Source organism: Chelmon rostratus, chromosome 18 (genome assembly GCF_017976325.1).
Source record: "Chelmon rostratus isolate fCheRos1 chromosome 18, fCheRos1.pri, whole genome shotgun sequence".
Classification (NCBI taxonomy): domain Eukaryota; kingdom Metazoa; phylum Chordata; class Actinopteri; order Chaetodontiformes; family Chaetodontidae; genus Chelmon; species Chelmon rostratus.
In genome coordinates, this window is record NC_055675.1 from 7,680,414 (window position 1) to 7,693,290 (window position 12,877).

Consider the following 12,877-nt stretch of genomic DNA (forward strand, 5'->3'; position numbering starts at 1 on the left):
CGGCCGCGGCGCTATATGACACACACGGCAGCCGTGCGCGGAGGCCGTGCGTGTGTGCGCATCTGCGAGGGGATTATGGCAGGCGATGGTTTGACACCAGCAACGCGCGTTTTGGATGGAAAGCGCGCCGCGATGACACCACTTTCGCGTCGAGGATAAATAGGTGTTTTCCTGAGATAATGACAAATGGTGCTATTTTTTATCTCATGTGATAAACGATCCTACAATATTCTTGTCATCGTCTACAAATAAGAATAAGATAAGTGCCGGTTCTTTTCTTGGCACAGCTGTTGTTGTTTTGATGACACATTCAGCAGGCTATGAAAATCCTCCACGCTTGGTCACCAGAAGTGATCTGTCTGATAAAAAACTGTTATTCTCGTGTTGTTATTATCTCCGTGGTGACCGGCCGTGCGTGTCATTTCTCAGGAGGTGGTGTGGTACAAGTGGAATGTCCAAAATGTAGTTTGGTGTCATTTCACTCGCTGATGATTACCTGTGTGATTCTTTGGGACCAGGGAGCCGGAAAGGTGCGCGTGTGAAAGGAAGAAGGAAGCGCTCGAGCGCCCAGTCACATATTTCCCAGACTGCATCATCAGCTTCATCATTATGGCGTAGGCTATGACACTGTTGTCCTTAATGGTACTTTTAAGTGAGATTTGCATATACCATTTTATATTACCATATAAGGTATAGTGTGTGTGTTTGTGTGTGTGTGTGTGTGTGTGTGTGTGTGTGTGTGGTGGGTCAACTTAAAGGGCGCTCCAGTGATTCATTATTGCACTTTCACAAAACTGAGGGGCTCACACAACTGAAAAGATTACAAGATTTAAAAAAGAACGATCTAAATCGAAGCAGCACAGGCTGAAATATCTGGAGTTTCAGTCCCCTAAAACACATCCTACATTTCCCACAATGCAACTTGTGTCCATCATTAAAGCTTGGTTATGTGAAAGAATGAAACTGGGCTGTGAAATCGATTCATTTCAACGGAGTCGCAGAGCTCAGTGGAGTCGCTCACGGTGCTGAAGCAAACCTGTGCAAATGTTTTTTTCGAGTTTGACTTCAGTGAACTTTGACCCACAAATTGAAGCCGTTGACCGCCAGCACGCCAACTTGACAGCGCAGAGCAGAGAGGTGTAGCCTATAATAGAGGAAGCGATTGTAGGTGCATTGCACAATTCATGTCTTTTTAACCTCTTGTAATGGAGTATAGTATAAACTACTCCACAAAGAGCTGATGGTGCAGTCTGTGTGAACTTACACAGTTCTTCACACACTTAGAATGCTATTTTTATTGGCCCTTTATTCAGTATTTGACTTATGACATATTGTGTGCCGTTCCCTTTTCCACAAAGCCCTTTCATGAGCAGCTCCTTTAGTGCAGGACGTTTACTCACCACAGTAGGCCTCTCCTCGGAGCATGACAACAAACATGTCATGGAGAACTTGGCTGATGAACCTCATACCTCTCCATAAATTCCAAGCATGCAAACCCCTCTACCAAAACCACAGTACTGACAATGAAAAAGGCGCCACTGCAGAAAAGTCGGGCATATGACCTGCATTAGAATGGGTATGTTTCCGATAATGCGTGAAGAGGAATGTGCAAAATGAAAGGCTGGCTGCTGCACGAGTAAAAGGGTCATTCTGAAAGGAAATGTGGAAGTTAAAGGGAAAGTAATTCCCTGCATGCTTAGCCTTATTAAATATGTAGCACAAAGGAAATGTGCTCTCTTTTACTCTTTAGCCAGACCCCCTCTGGCTGCCAACCAAGTGGTGCATATCAGCCTGCACATTCAGGTAAAAATCCTAAAACGTGCAACACGGCCTCATAGAAAGGTTATTCCACACAGGGACTGATGATATACGAGACATTTCTGCTCCTGACCTTGACCACCACGAGGCTGTCATCTCTTCTTCCTCTGCCATGAGCAAATGCATACCCTTCTGTTCTGCGCTCCCCTCCCTCCCATTGCTTTAAATATTGAAGATGGATAATGGCGTTCGCCTTCTTCACGGGCCCAGGCAGGAAGCTTGGCGATGGAGAAGCAAGCGCACACACATATGCGAAAGCTCATGCATGTCCGTCACACATGGTGCCCCATTCAAGAAAAAAAGGGGCATGGATTCAACCTTTAACCCCATCTGAATTAGTTTTTTAGCCAATTCTTTGCCTTTTTTGGGCAATTTTGTCGTGAAGCCGCTGATTTCTACAACCACTGCACAGTGATCACTGTGGTTACACCTCATACCATCAGATACGTGCTATCCTAAGGCACGTGGTCTAAGTGTCAACACCATGAAGTCATCATTCCTCTAACGCTGACTTGTTTGGCATCAGTGGCCCCTCCCTGCCTTCTTAATCTAAATCCCCATTAAATCTGTAACGACAGCACAGATGTTGCGTTACACCAGGAAATAAGGTGCTGCTCGGTGTCATGCCATAATCAACATGATAATTATCACTTCAAGCCGATGGATGCCTTAATTATCAAATCAGCAGTCAGCAGTCCTCACACCTGGGCAGCAGCACTATGAATTTGAAAGCGCTTAAGCATTTGATATTAGCTTAGAAACAAACCACATGATTTTCTTTTATATCAAAGAAAAGAACATAAACATCTGCAGAATTTTGAGGAGAGTTTTTATTGTACCTTGATTTATGATATGTCTTTAAAGGATGCAGTCAAATCAAACAATACGCTGTACATTCTGAATGATCCCGCCCCCCCCCCCCAAAACAACAAAAAAAAACAAAGGCAAATGCACAGAAAACGCAGAAAATTGTAAAAACTGAACGACCTAAACAGTCAGGCCAACATAAATAACAAGCTGTCACCTTTTTAAACCATAACAATGTGCAAATAAAACAGTATGTTCATTCAATACAAACTTAGCGATACAAACACTTATTTTTCTGTAAATAGTGCAGAAAACCTGGTGATCACAGTTTGGGAAGACTTTGGACAGTTGGTTGGCGGTGCTGGTGGTGTGTGTGTATGTGTGTGTGTGTGTGTGTGTGTGAGGGAAAGGAGGGAGGGTTACATGTGGTAGACCAACAGATGGACACACATGGCTGACCATCTGCACGGGCGACAGAGCTGGTTTGCCCTGACAGTTTTTTCTGGAGTTTGGGGGTTTGGGGAGATCTGTTGGCAGGTAAACACTGTCCTCCAGAGGAAGAAGACAAAGTAAGCACTGACAACAGCATCTCCGGAGCGCCTGTGACGGTGGCGATAAATAACTGACAACATCTCCATTAAGACTGCAGGTAATCCCACACAGAGATTAATATACTGTGGGGGAGAATAATCAGCAAATGCAGCACAAACAGCCTGATAAAGTAACATTATAAGCTATTGGAGGCCTTCAGACTGCAATCGGGGTCATGGTGAGGTATCAGTGAAAGGGATAAATGGTTGTGAGTTGAGGGCCCTTTTAGTCAGGAGTGTCCGAACGGAGCCTGTGTGTTCAGGGGTCTCTGGACAATGACAGCGTTGGCCAAATCTGCCTCTTCTAGACTTAATTCTTTGTCGTTGAGCTCCCGGAAAGGAAGCGATGTCGTCAGGACGAAAGGTGGGCAGCTCCTCTGGGAGCGTGCCACGAAATCTTGAACGTCTGTGATCCTAGAAAAGAATCAGAGACCGAATTAAAGAAAGACGACAATTAAAAAAAAAAAAAAAAAAACAGAATAAAGGCAAAGAAAGAGTTGGAACTATTCCTCATGTCTGTTCCTTTCCAGTGAGCAAAGCATTACCGGCAAAATACTCTACTGTCTCTTGTGACACATGGTTTCTCTCAGAGCCACTATACTAGTAACATAATCTATTATTAATCACGACCCAGCAAAGACGAGCGATCCTATGGCAGGACTACTCCTCACACACTAGCTGAAGGTTGGCGGGGCTCAGTCCTCTCTATCCTTAAACTACAAACTCTGTTATATAAATGCTGCATCTGAGTTACGCAATCTCTCTCCGGGGATTTTATGGATCCACTCCGCCGCTACATCTCAGATTATGTTTTCTGCAGCCCCGTGCACTGTGGCAGGGGATATAACATGCACCGTGCCTTCAACTCCAGCAGACTAGAACAAAGCATTACGTAATCCTCAAACAAACCCCCTCACCACCTCCCAAGCTAGTACAAACAAAAATCTTTTGTCATTCCATGAACTACTTCTTTCCTGCGATGCTTGAGATCAGGGGATTTGCAGACAGTGTAGCAGGAGTAGGGTTAGAACAAGTCTGTTTTTAAAATGTAGATATTATATATGTCAAGCTCAGATGTGTTTGTGCCTTGACATTGCAACACGCACCGATGCGATAGGTTAAACCTCTGCACCAATCTCCTGCCGTCAGCCAACCAGATCTGCAGGGAGGTAACAGGAAGGGCGTGGTCTAGTGTTACCATGGGAATAGGGAGAGATTCTCCATCCTCGTGCACAGATGGTGACCTGGCCACGACTCTGGGTGCAACGCTGGGGATGGACAGGAGAAAATAGCAGATTAAGACTCAGTTTAAAGCACATACAACATATGCATTATATATTTCTCTCATTTAACGCTGCGAGGTGCAGGCAGACACAATCTCACGCAAAATATTTTTGGGAGTCTCTGGACAGTTTAGTATTCATACAGTGATGTTGGGAACATGTTGAGGCTTTCAGTTCATCAGGCTGACTGTCTGCTGGTCAGATTTGCATGTGGGTTTTTGATAGCTGGATTTAGAAGGACACCTAGTGGTACAGGGTGGTATGGCACCCTGGAACCTGAGACTTAAGACAGACACTACTTGAAAGCAAGAACATCAACTCAACAGGTGCATTTTGGCTATTTATAACAATTATTAGATGGTTATTTGCAAAATGATTGTTTTTAAAGAGGTCAAACCATGCATTAACATATAGAAAATTTTAAGCACTTTGGTCAACTCAGGTTGTTTTTAAGCATGATACATAAATTAACTTGCCTCTACTTGGTAATATTATTATATATTATTCTATACTTCTGCCTTTAGGGAGGAAATTATGCCTTGTATTACTGCTGGTGGATAAGAATCTCATATCTGTAAACATCATCTCCTTAATCAGTTAATCATCTTGACAATCCAACATCTTTCAGAGGACAGAGAAAGTTTAGAACCATATAAATGACATGGGACCATGTATTGCAAAAACGTTTGAACTGCAGCGTAGAGGACTTTGTGACTGATTTGACATCGTTGATGGTGTGGGAGAAAATAATCTTTGTCATGTGCACGTTGGATTTCTCTTACCTGCCGAGTCGGTATCCTCGGCCGCTGAAGGGGTGAAAGGCCTTTTTCTTGGGAACGTAATTTTCCTCCGTTAGATCCTCCACACTGATCTCCAGCTCCTCCTCTTCTGCTCTGCTCTCCCACTCTGCTGGAAGCTCCCTGGGACAAATTAAAGATCAGGCTTGGCGTCTAGTCAGATCAATCAATATGACAAATGAGCACTAAGGAACATTATGCTTTATCTATCTTATGTCGCCTGGTTGTGGTCTGTAGGAGGGACATCTTCACTGCTAATTTCCCTGTGGGGACTGATGGGATTTGACTGTAAGATCGAACCAAGGACAGACATTATGTTACATTTGAGCTACACATAAGGTTCAGCTCTCTCTCTATATACACTGCATGTATACAGTAAATTTATCATGTAATGTGACGCATATGTATTTCTTAAAAGTAAACATGAACCACCATTTCTAAGCATAAGTCATATCTGAAAACTGCAAACCAGCAAAACCTAACCCAGAGAACTCAAACACAGCGACCCGTGTCTGTGGTCCATCTGACCTGCGTTGGCATTTAAACAATGTAACACTAGTCTTGTCTAGAAGAGAAAACGAGAAAGTGCAAGCGGAGAAAGAGTCAACATGCAGGGAGAACTGAAAATAAAACTTCACTGGTACTCGTGTAATCTGTTCTGTAATTCTGTAGCAGTAATGACTGTGGAACAACTGCAGTCTCTTTGAATGATATCAAAGCTCTGAATTTACATTCACAAACCCACATCGTGCACACGTCCTCTTACATGACAGGGACATACTTTAACGCAGGGTTGTCACATAATCTTTTTATTAACTTCAGAAATAGTATGAATGAATTATTTGTTTTTCATGGACACGAGATACCTTTTCTTTGTACAACCAAGAGCCAACAGAAACATCTGATGAAGAACAATAAAAGACAAAAGCAATAATAGAAACGCTGCTCTATCATTTGCCTTTGATCAGCTGGAGAATAATATGTGTTGCAATATCTGACCATCACACGAAGCGCTCTCCTCCATCTTTACCTGCCTGACAGTGTGAGAGGCACAGATCGGCTTGTTTCAGGCCAGAAGGAGAGCTGTTAAAAGCCAGAAATCTCAGCACTTGTCGAGGTAATTGTTCAGTCACTGATATCAATCAACAACCCTGTCTGGGCTGAAGATATTATTGTCATTTTGTGCTTTAAGGTTGTAAAATTGTATTTGATAGACGTGCCACTCACCCCCTTTTGATGGCATCCAGGAAGTCTTGATTCTCTGGTATCGAGTAGCTGCGAAACTCCTCATCGTTCACAGTGAAGCCGTCCTTCCATAGCCTCACCACCATCTCCACCTGGAAAGAAGCCCACAAAAATGAGCCCCGATCATCCCAAGACCCCCCCCCCCCGGCCACACAGGTGTTAACATGCCAGCTCTGCCTGGCAATGTCACCTACATTTTTAAAATGCCAACCTAAATGTGTTTCCCTGCTCTTCCAGAAAAACAATTTTACAATCATTTGTTATTTATTAAATACATATCTTCTGTAGCATATATGTACAGTATATTTTTGATTTATTCTTAGAATATATGTCTACAAATGTACTGTCAACAATCTCAAAAGATGCCTGTGGACATAATGAAGTTTTCCTGTGTGCACACTTGCAGGGACGTGGCCCTGAAGATTTAGTGAGATCAATCCGCGTCACACCTTTGATGTCCCTGAGGCGTCGTAACAGATCTTCTCCACCTCATCGAGGAGGTCTTCTACCGAGAAACTACGCCTCATCGGAGCCTCCTCTTCATTTTCTTCACTGACAACCCATTAAGAAATAGACATGTGAGCAATTCAGTCATTATACAGCTTATTGAATTCAGCCTGCAGTATTGTACAGAATCGTTGCAATATTGACATCTCAGCCACAAAAATTATATTAAGTGTTTAGGTTTGACACATTACTGTCCAACCTAATTGATCTTCTCATTCTGGATGTTGCACAAGTTACACAAATCTACATAAAATCCAGTGGTTGAGTTGAATTGGACCTTATGACCTCCGGGAACTCTTAAATTCAACTGCTCCATTTAAATATGAGAGATTCAAAGGGTAAAAAAGGAATAATTTGATACTAATGTGTTGTCACTTACCAGTGTCCATCTTTCTCTCCCCCCACAGTGTCAACCTCTTTCATGACGTTTTGTGTTTTCCATCTAAGAAAATGACAAGTGAAGCAAGAAACAGTCATGAAAGGGTTGATGACCTTTACAGACAAGTTTGGTGTGTCTTAAGCTAACAATATTAGCTCAACGGTTTATTATGAATATGGCACTCGCGTGTGCATTGTTAGTGAATTCTACTGCCACAAATGCCGCAAAACCGATCTCGTCTCTATAATAAAACAGTAAAACCTTAACGATAAATAGCCAAGCAGCCTGTAACGTTATCGTTAATTATGTAAGTGGGCGTCTGAACGCCATGGACGCGCACACAGCCAGCGACAGAGGCCCTGTGCGGAACACCAGGGATTATAAACACATATACACACAGTAAATGCCCATCTGCATGCCCGTATTAAGGTTAAGGTCAAATGCTGATTTACCAGTCCGTGTTTTGGCAGTTAATCCCGGGCTACACATCTGCAGCCATAAGTTTCAGGCAGCGTCTCCTCTGCTGAGCAATACGTGTGACGTCGACGCGCCGTAAATCGACCTCACTTGTCGTAACGACCCAGTACTGTTGCTGAGCTCAGCACATCCTCATCAATCCCAATTAGATCTGATGATACAATATTAAATTGCATGGGAAAGACACCTGATACACACACACACTACAAATATCTATCTATCTATCTATCTATCTATCTATCTATCTATCTATCTATCTATTTGAGGGATGTAATGACAATAATTAGGCTTTTATTATATACGTTATCATCCCTGTGCTATTGCATTGCAGTAAAATATGCATTTCCTTCCTTCCCTTAAGGAGTTGTATTCATTTTTCCATTAATATTGAAGAAGTAATACGACATATAGTGAACCATAAATAAACAATAACAAATGTACGTACAGTACACAGGAAGGAAGAGTAGAACAACAACAAGAAAAAAAGTAGAAGCCATCCAGGCTAGATCAAAAAACACCCTGTTTCTTTCACATACAGATTAGTTCAGGTCTATCCACCACTGTCCATGTCGATGTAGCCTGAGTCCAAGGGGGTGTGTCCAATGCCAGTGTTCTGTCCTGAGGGTTACCCAGTAAAGAAAGAACGTCCCTTTGACAATAAATAAACATGTGAAGGTAGTCCAATGTTCAGAAGTAACTGATCATTATCTTTAAGCACAAATGTATATGTTTTATTGAAACATATAGAGCATCTCCAGTGAGATTTTAATGATCACATCTGGAATATTATCATCCTCTGTGCTATATTAATGTATTTCTATAGAAGACTAGATGGAACACTGAGCAGCTGACTGACCTCTGAAAAATTCACTTTATCTTTTTATGCAAGCATGTCACTATTCTTTTACATCCAATGGGTTTTTAGACTTATGGGATGTGTTACACTACAAGACCATCATTAACGATTCACACAAAGGTGACCAAATTTCCAGGCGGTTAAGGGTTCCAGTAAGGGACGTTGCAGACTATCTAGACATTGTCTTACCTCATATTGACCACTAGGAGCAGAAAATCACTAACACTAATAGCAAAACACTAATAAACACACTTTTAACAGCATTAGAAAACATTACAATTTGAAAGGTTTCAATATGTCTTCATGCACACAAACAAAATGAACAATATACAATAAAATATTTTGCTCTAAAAAACCAAAACAAAAAATAGCTTAAACCAAAAACATAAACAGATGACAAGCACAGTTGCAACTTCAGTCAGGCCAGAAATAGTATAGCCACACAGGTTTGGGTTTCAGCAGTGGTCCCTAAACCTGGGTCAAGTGATCCCGCAGGAGCTCTGGAACATATCGTTAGAAATCCTTGGCATACTACAGTTTTATTTAATGTCACTTTTACTTCACGATCAAAGGTTTCAACGTTCCACTAATATTGCCCCACCTGCAGTATAGACCGATTAACAAAAACATTGTTGTATCATCTTTGCAGGTTTTTGTACCTGACAGATGTTATAATGTTCCATATATTTATCATATTTCTAAGAAGTGGGAACCAAATGGTACAAGAAGAGGAGTAGTGGTGAAAACAGAAAGAGTGGAGAATGATTGTCATAACTAATGTAACTAGGACTACATGCCTTGAGGTTAGATAAAGAACGACAAGTTTGATAGTCATTAATATTCAGTCTGTGTTTGAGGTAGTCTGCAAAGCTGAGGCAATAATCATAATGGTCTTTGTTATTATTTCCATAGTTATGAAGCTAATGACTCCAGTCCAGGTTTTACATGTCTACATTTTTTTGTCAACTTTTCCAGTAAACTGTAGTCTGTGTGCGCCCAGCTGTTACCTGCCAGCTTCCTCACCTTGTCTCCACTAAAAACAAGAAAATAAAAACTTAAAGTCACTGTCAAGTTCACATATTTTTTCAGCCATAACAACATAACACAACTGTTCTGTTGATTATTATGTGATATTTGTATAGTATCCATGTGAGAACTATGTTAGTAGTTCTTTGTGGTAGTAGTCCAGTCAGCAAAAATGTATGCACCTGCCAAACAGACCACCAGATACACTTGAGAGAGAGAGGGAGACAGATAGAGACAGAGAGAGAGAGGGAGACAGATAGAGACAGAGAGAGAGAGAGAGAGAGAGAGAGAGAGAGAGAGAGAGAGAGAGAAATGGCGCCTCGATGCTGCGCTCACTGAGGCAGCGTTTGGAGCCGGCTAGGGAGATTCAGTAAGGGCAGACAAAAGGAAAAAACATGGTGAACACAAGGAAAAGCTCACGGCCGGGGAGCGGCCCCTTCATCTCCTCGAGGACTAGGTCGTCGTCGAGAAACGAGCGAAACTCTGAGGAACATGTAAGCCGGTTTCCTTTCTTTGCCGGCGAGCTAGCTGGCTCTGCTAGTTGGCTAGGTAGCTGTAGCCGTGGCCTCAAGGTGCTCCACATAATGTATTATTCACAGCAAAGTACGGGCAGTATTGAACTTGACACCCGCTCAGTCACGCAGATACACCACAAAAGTCTTTAATGCCGCGATTCATACGCGTGTCGTTCGCACTGAACGAATTGTCCAGCTGTCAGATTACATGCTAGCGATGTTAACTCCCAGCTAGCCCCAACTTGAGTTCCCTTTGTGTTTGGCAATTTTGCCCGGCTGACTTGTTTCACTATTGTCTCCACAAATTAACCTTCCAAATAAAGACAACTGGGAGTTTCACATGAGCCCATTACCATTACTTCATGTGTGCGCCCTTGAGGTGTTGGCGTTAATATTTTCTCAAATAGAGAGATAAAGCTTTAGTAAAGCTAACGTTTGTAGGTTGTAGCTAGCTCGACAGCTAGCTTACAGTGGGGGAAGGGAGTCCCAGGTTCAAAACAGTTGGCTGGCTCAAGTCCCATATTCAGCAAGTCTGAACTTGGTGAACTTTCTGGTGTAAATGCCCCAAAGACCCACATATAGTGTATTGTCCCAATAAATGTTTTAAACGCAGTTACCGATACCGAATGCCATTTTTCCTGCTTATTCGCAACGTGCACTAAATGAGTAGCCTTTAGTTGTACTCTGATCGTCTGACCTACAAGCTGTCTGACAGTCTTTGTCTCATAATGTAAACATTGAGATTATGCAAGGCAAGAGGTCCCCTGTCTCCGCTTTATTTACGATTATTACAGCGCTTAACACGGACGAACAATATAATTCACCGATCTGATAATTTATCGATAGTCATTAGCACATTCTTGAGTTTTAATGGGCTGTTTGGCGAAGGTCTATACTTTGTTGAATTGCGGTTGAAGAAATTCAAGTCATTCCTGGCTTACGTCCAGTCCTGTAGATTGCAAGCCAGGCTAACTGATGACACATGGCAGTGCGATCTGTGATTAAAAACCTTTTAGAGAGACAAACCTTAAACTTTCACAATGTTATTTCCAAATATTGTGATTCAGTTTTTATACACTAACCTCCCGACCGTTCCGTCCGTTGGATGTGTGTAGACCTTGTAAAAAACTTGTTGCTAAGGGAGACCACCGCTTTGTGACAGTGTTTAGAAAATGAGTTAAATGAGGAATGATGTCAAGGTGCACCCGTCAGGCCACAACTGTGTATTTGTTCACTGTTAGTACATTTTGCACTTTCCAGTCTGTCTGCATCTCTCTACCCAGCCAGTCAGACAAACCCCTCTGCAGGCATTGCAGACAGTTGCCTATGACAACAGTGAGATAGACTCTCATATCAGCAGGGAGGTTAAGCTGTGAAGGGCGTGAGCATCAAGGGCATATGTCTGCTTGGTGCTCTGTTGTGATTTGGAGAATGCATTCAGGAGACGGGTACAAGATGTCCTGCCTCATCACAATATTCTGGTTTTGCTATTTGGAGCGCTTGTCTTCTTCTGTCCTTGAAGTCTTTTTTGGTGTCACAGATTTGATTTTTACTTAAGCAGTTTGCTCATGCTTGTTGTTTGTGTAAAGCCAGAATATTAAGCAATGATTGATGGGGTGAATTTTTTTTCTGCAAATGTTTGTCAAACTCTGTCACGGTGTTAGGTATTGTCTTTTTCTGTTGCTTTCTTGTTCTGATTGTCATTTTTGCATTCGCTCCTTCTTCCTCTCTTAAACTAATGAAATGTTGGTTCATCAGAAGGAGCCCAGTAGTGATGTGAGCAGCCCCAGCAGTCCGCGCTTGCCTCCCCCTTCTAAGCGAACACGCCGGCAGACTGCCTCAGAGCCCAGCTCCAGTGATACCTCCCCGTCCCCTCAGACAAAGGGCCAGAGGGTCACCTGGGGCATTCCCACCTACCGCACCAGGTCAGCTGCTGGCCTTTATATCACTCATCATTAGTATTGCTGAATGATAGTAAACGGTGCATAATAATGTGCAGCACAGTGATAGACTAGTACACTGCTACATTTTCTTTGGCAGAAGTATACTGTCTAATAATTTCTGGGACAAAGTTTGATTTAAGAGTTAGTTTGTCTGTACAAAGTTTGCAAAGTTGACATAAACCAGAGTTAGGTTGGACAGCTTTTTGCTGTTGAGTCAGATCTCTTTCTCATGACATATTGTAATTAAATGTGAGCTCCCAAACAGTATTATGTGATTAATTGTAGTCTTCTTTTCAGATGTCCATACACAATTTTCACTTTGTTGCTTTATTTCTAGGTTGTCCTCTCGCATAATGCAAAATGGTCATGGTAATGCAATTCTTTTTGCTCTTATTAAAAGTAATACATTGAACACATGCATGTGGTAGGGGTACAATTAAAGAATTAATAAATAATTAAATTTTTTATTGATGCTACAGGCCATATGAGTCACCCGAATGAGGAGAGTGGAGGGGGAGATCACTCTCACATGAATGGCCATGTGGAGCTGAAGAGGAGCTGCCGGGTGAGGAAGAGCCAATTTGAACACCTCAATCAGAGCCTGCTGTTTGACCAACTGGTCAACAGGTAGCTA

At 42.3% G+C, this 12,877-nt stretch overlaps 2 protein-coding genes across 3 annotated transcripts in view; one reads left to right on the forward strand and one right to left on the reverse strand.

The window, feature by feature from the left end:
* Nucleotides 1–2,753: 2,753 nt before the first annotated feature.
* Nucleotides 2,754–7,976, reverse strand: ubxn2a (UBX domain protein 2A). Its single transcript, XM_041958961.1, has 7 exons — nucleotides 7,879–7,976; nucleotides 7,427–7,489; nucleotides 6,990–7,092; nucleotides 6,523–6,632; nucleotides 5,281–5,418; nucleotides 4,322–4,483; nucleotides 2,754–3,629 (listed from the first exon to the last, which is right to left on the reverse strand). Exons 2-7 carry the CDS (start codon nucleotides 7,468–7,470, stop codon nucleotides 3,446–3,448), a joined length of 741 nt encoding a protein of 246 aa, XP_041814895.1. The 5' UTR covers nucleotides 7,471–7,489; nucleotides 7,879–7,976; the 3' UTR covers nucleotides 2,754–3,445.
* A 2,145-nt stretch (nucleotides 7,977–10,121) lies between these two features.
* atad2b (ATPase family AAA domain containing 2B) overlaps nucleotides 10,122–12,877 on the forward strand; it is a 70,298-nt gene continuing 67,542 nt past the window's right edge. For both annotated transcript variants that reach the window (XR_006007670.1, XM_041958786.1), the window contains exons 1-4: nucleotides 10,122–10,279; nucleotides 12,059–12,225; nucleotides 12,581–12,612; nucleotides 12,723–12,870. Coding sequence is in view for 1 of the 2 variants with exons in the window: in XM_041958786.1 (XP_041814720.1) it covers nucleotides 10,181–10,279; nucleotides 12,059–12,225; nucleotides 12,581–12,612; nucleotides 12,723–12,870 (446 nt within the window). In the remaining variant the exon portion in view is untranslated. The remainder of the gene's footprint in view (nucleotides 10,280–12,058; nucleotides 12,226–12,580; nucleotides 12,613–12,722; nucleotides 12,871–12,877) is intronic.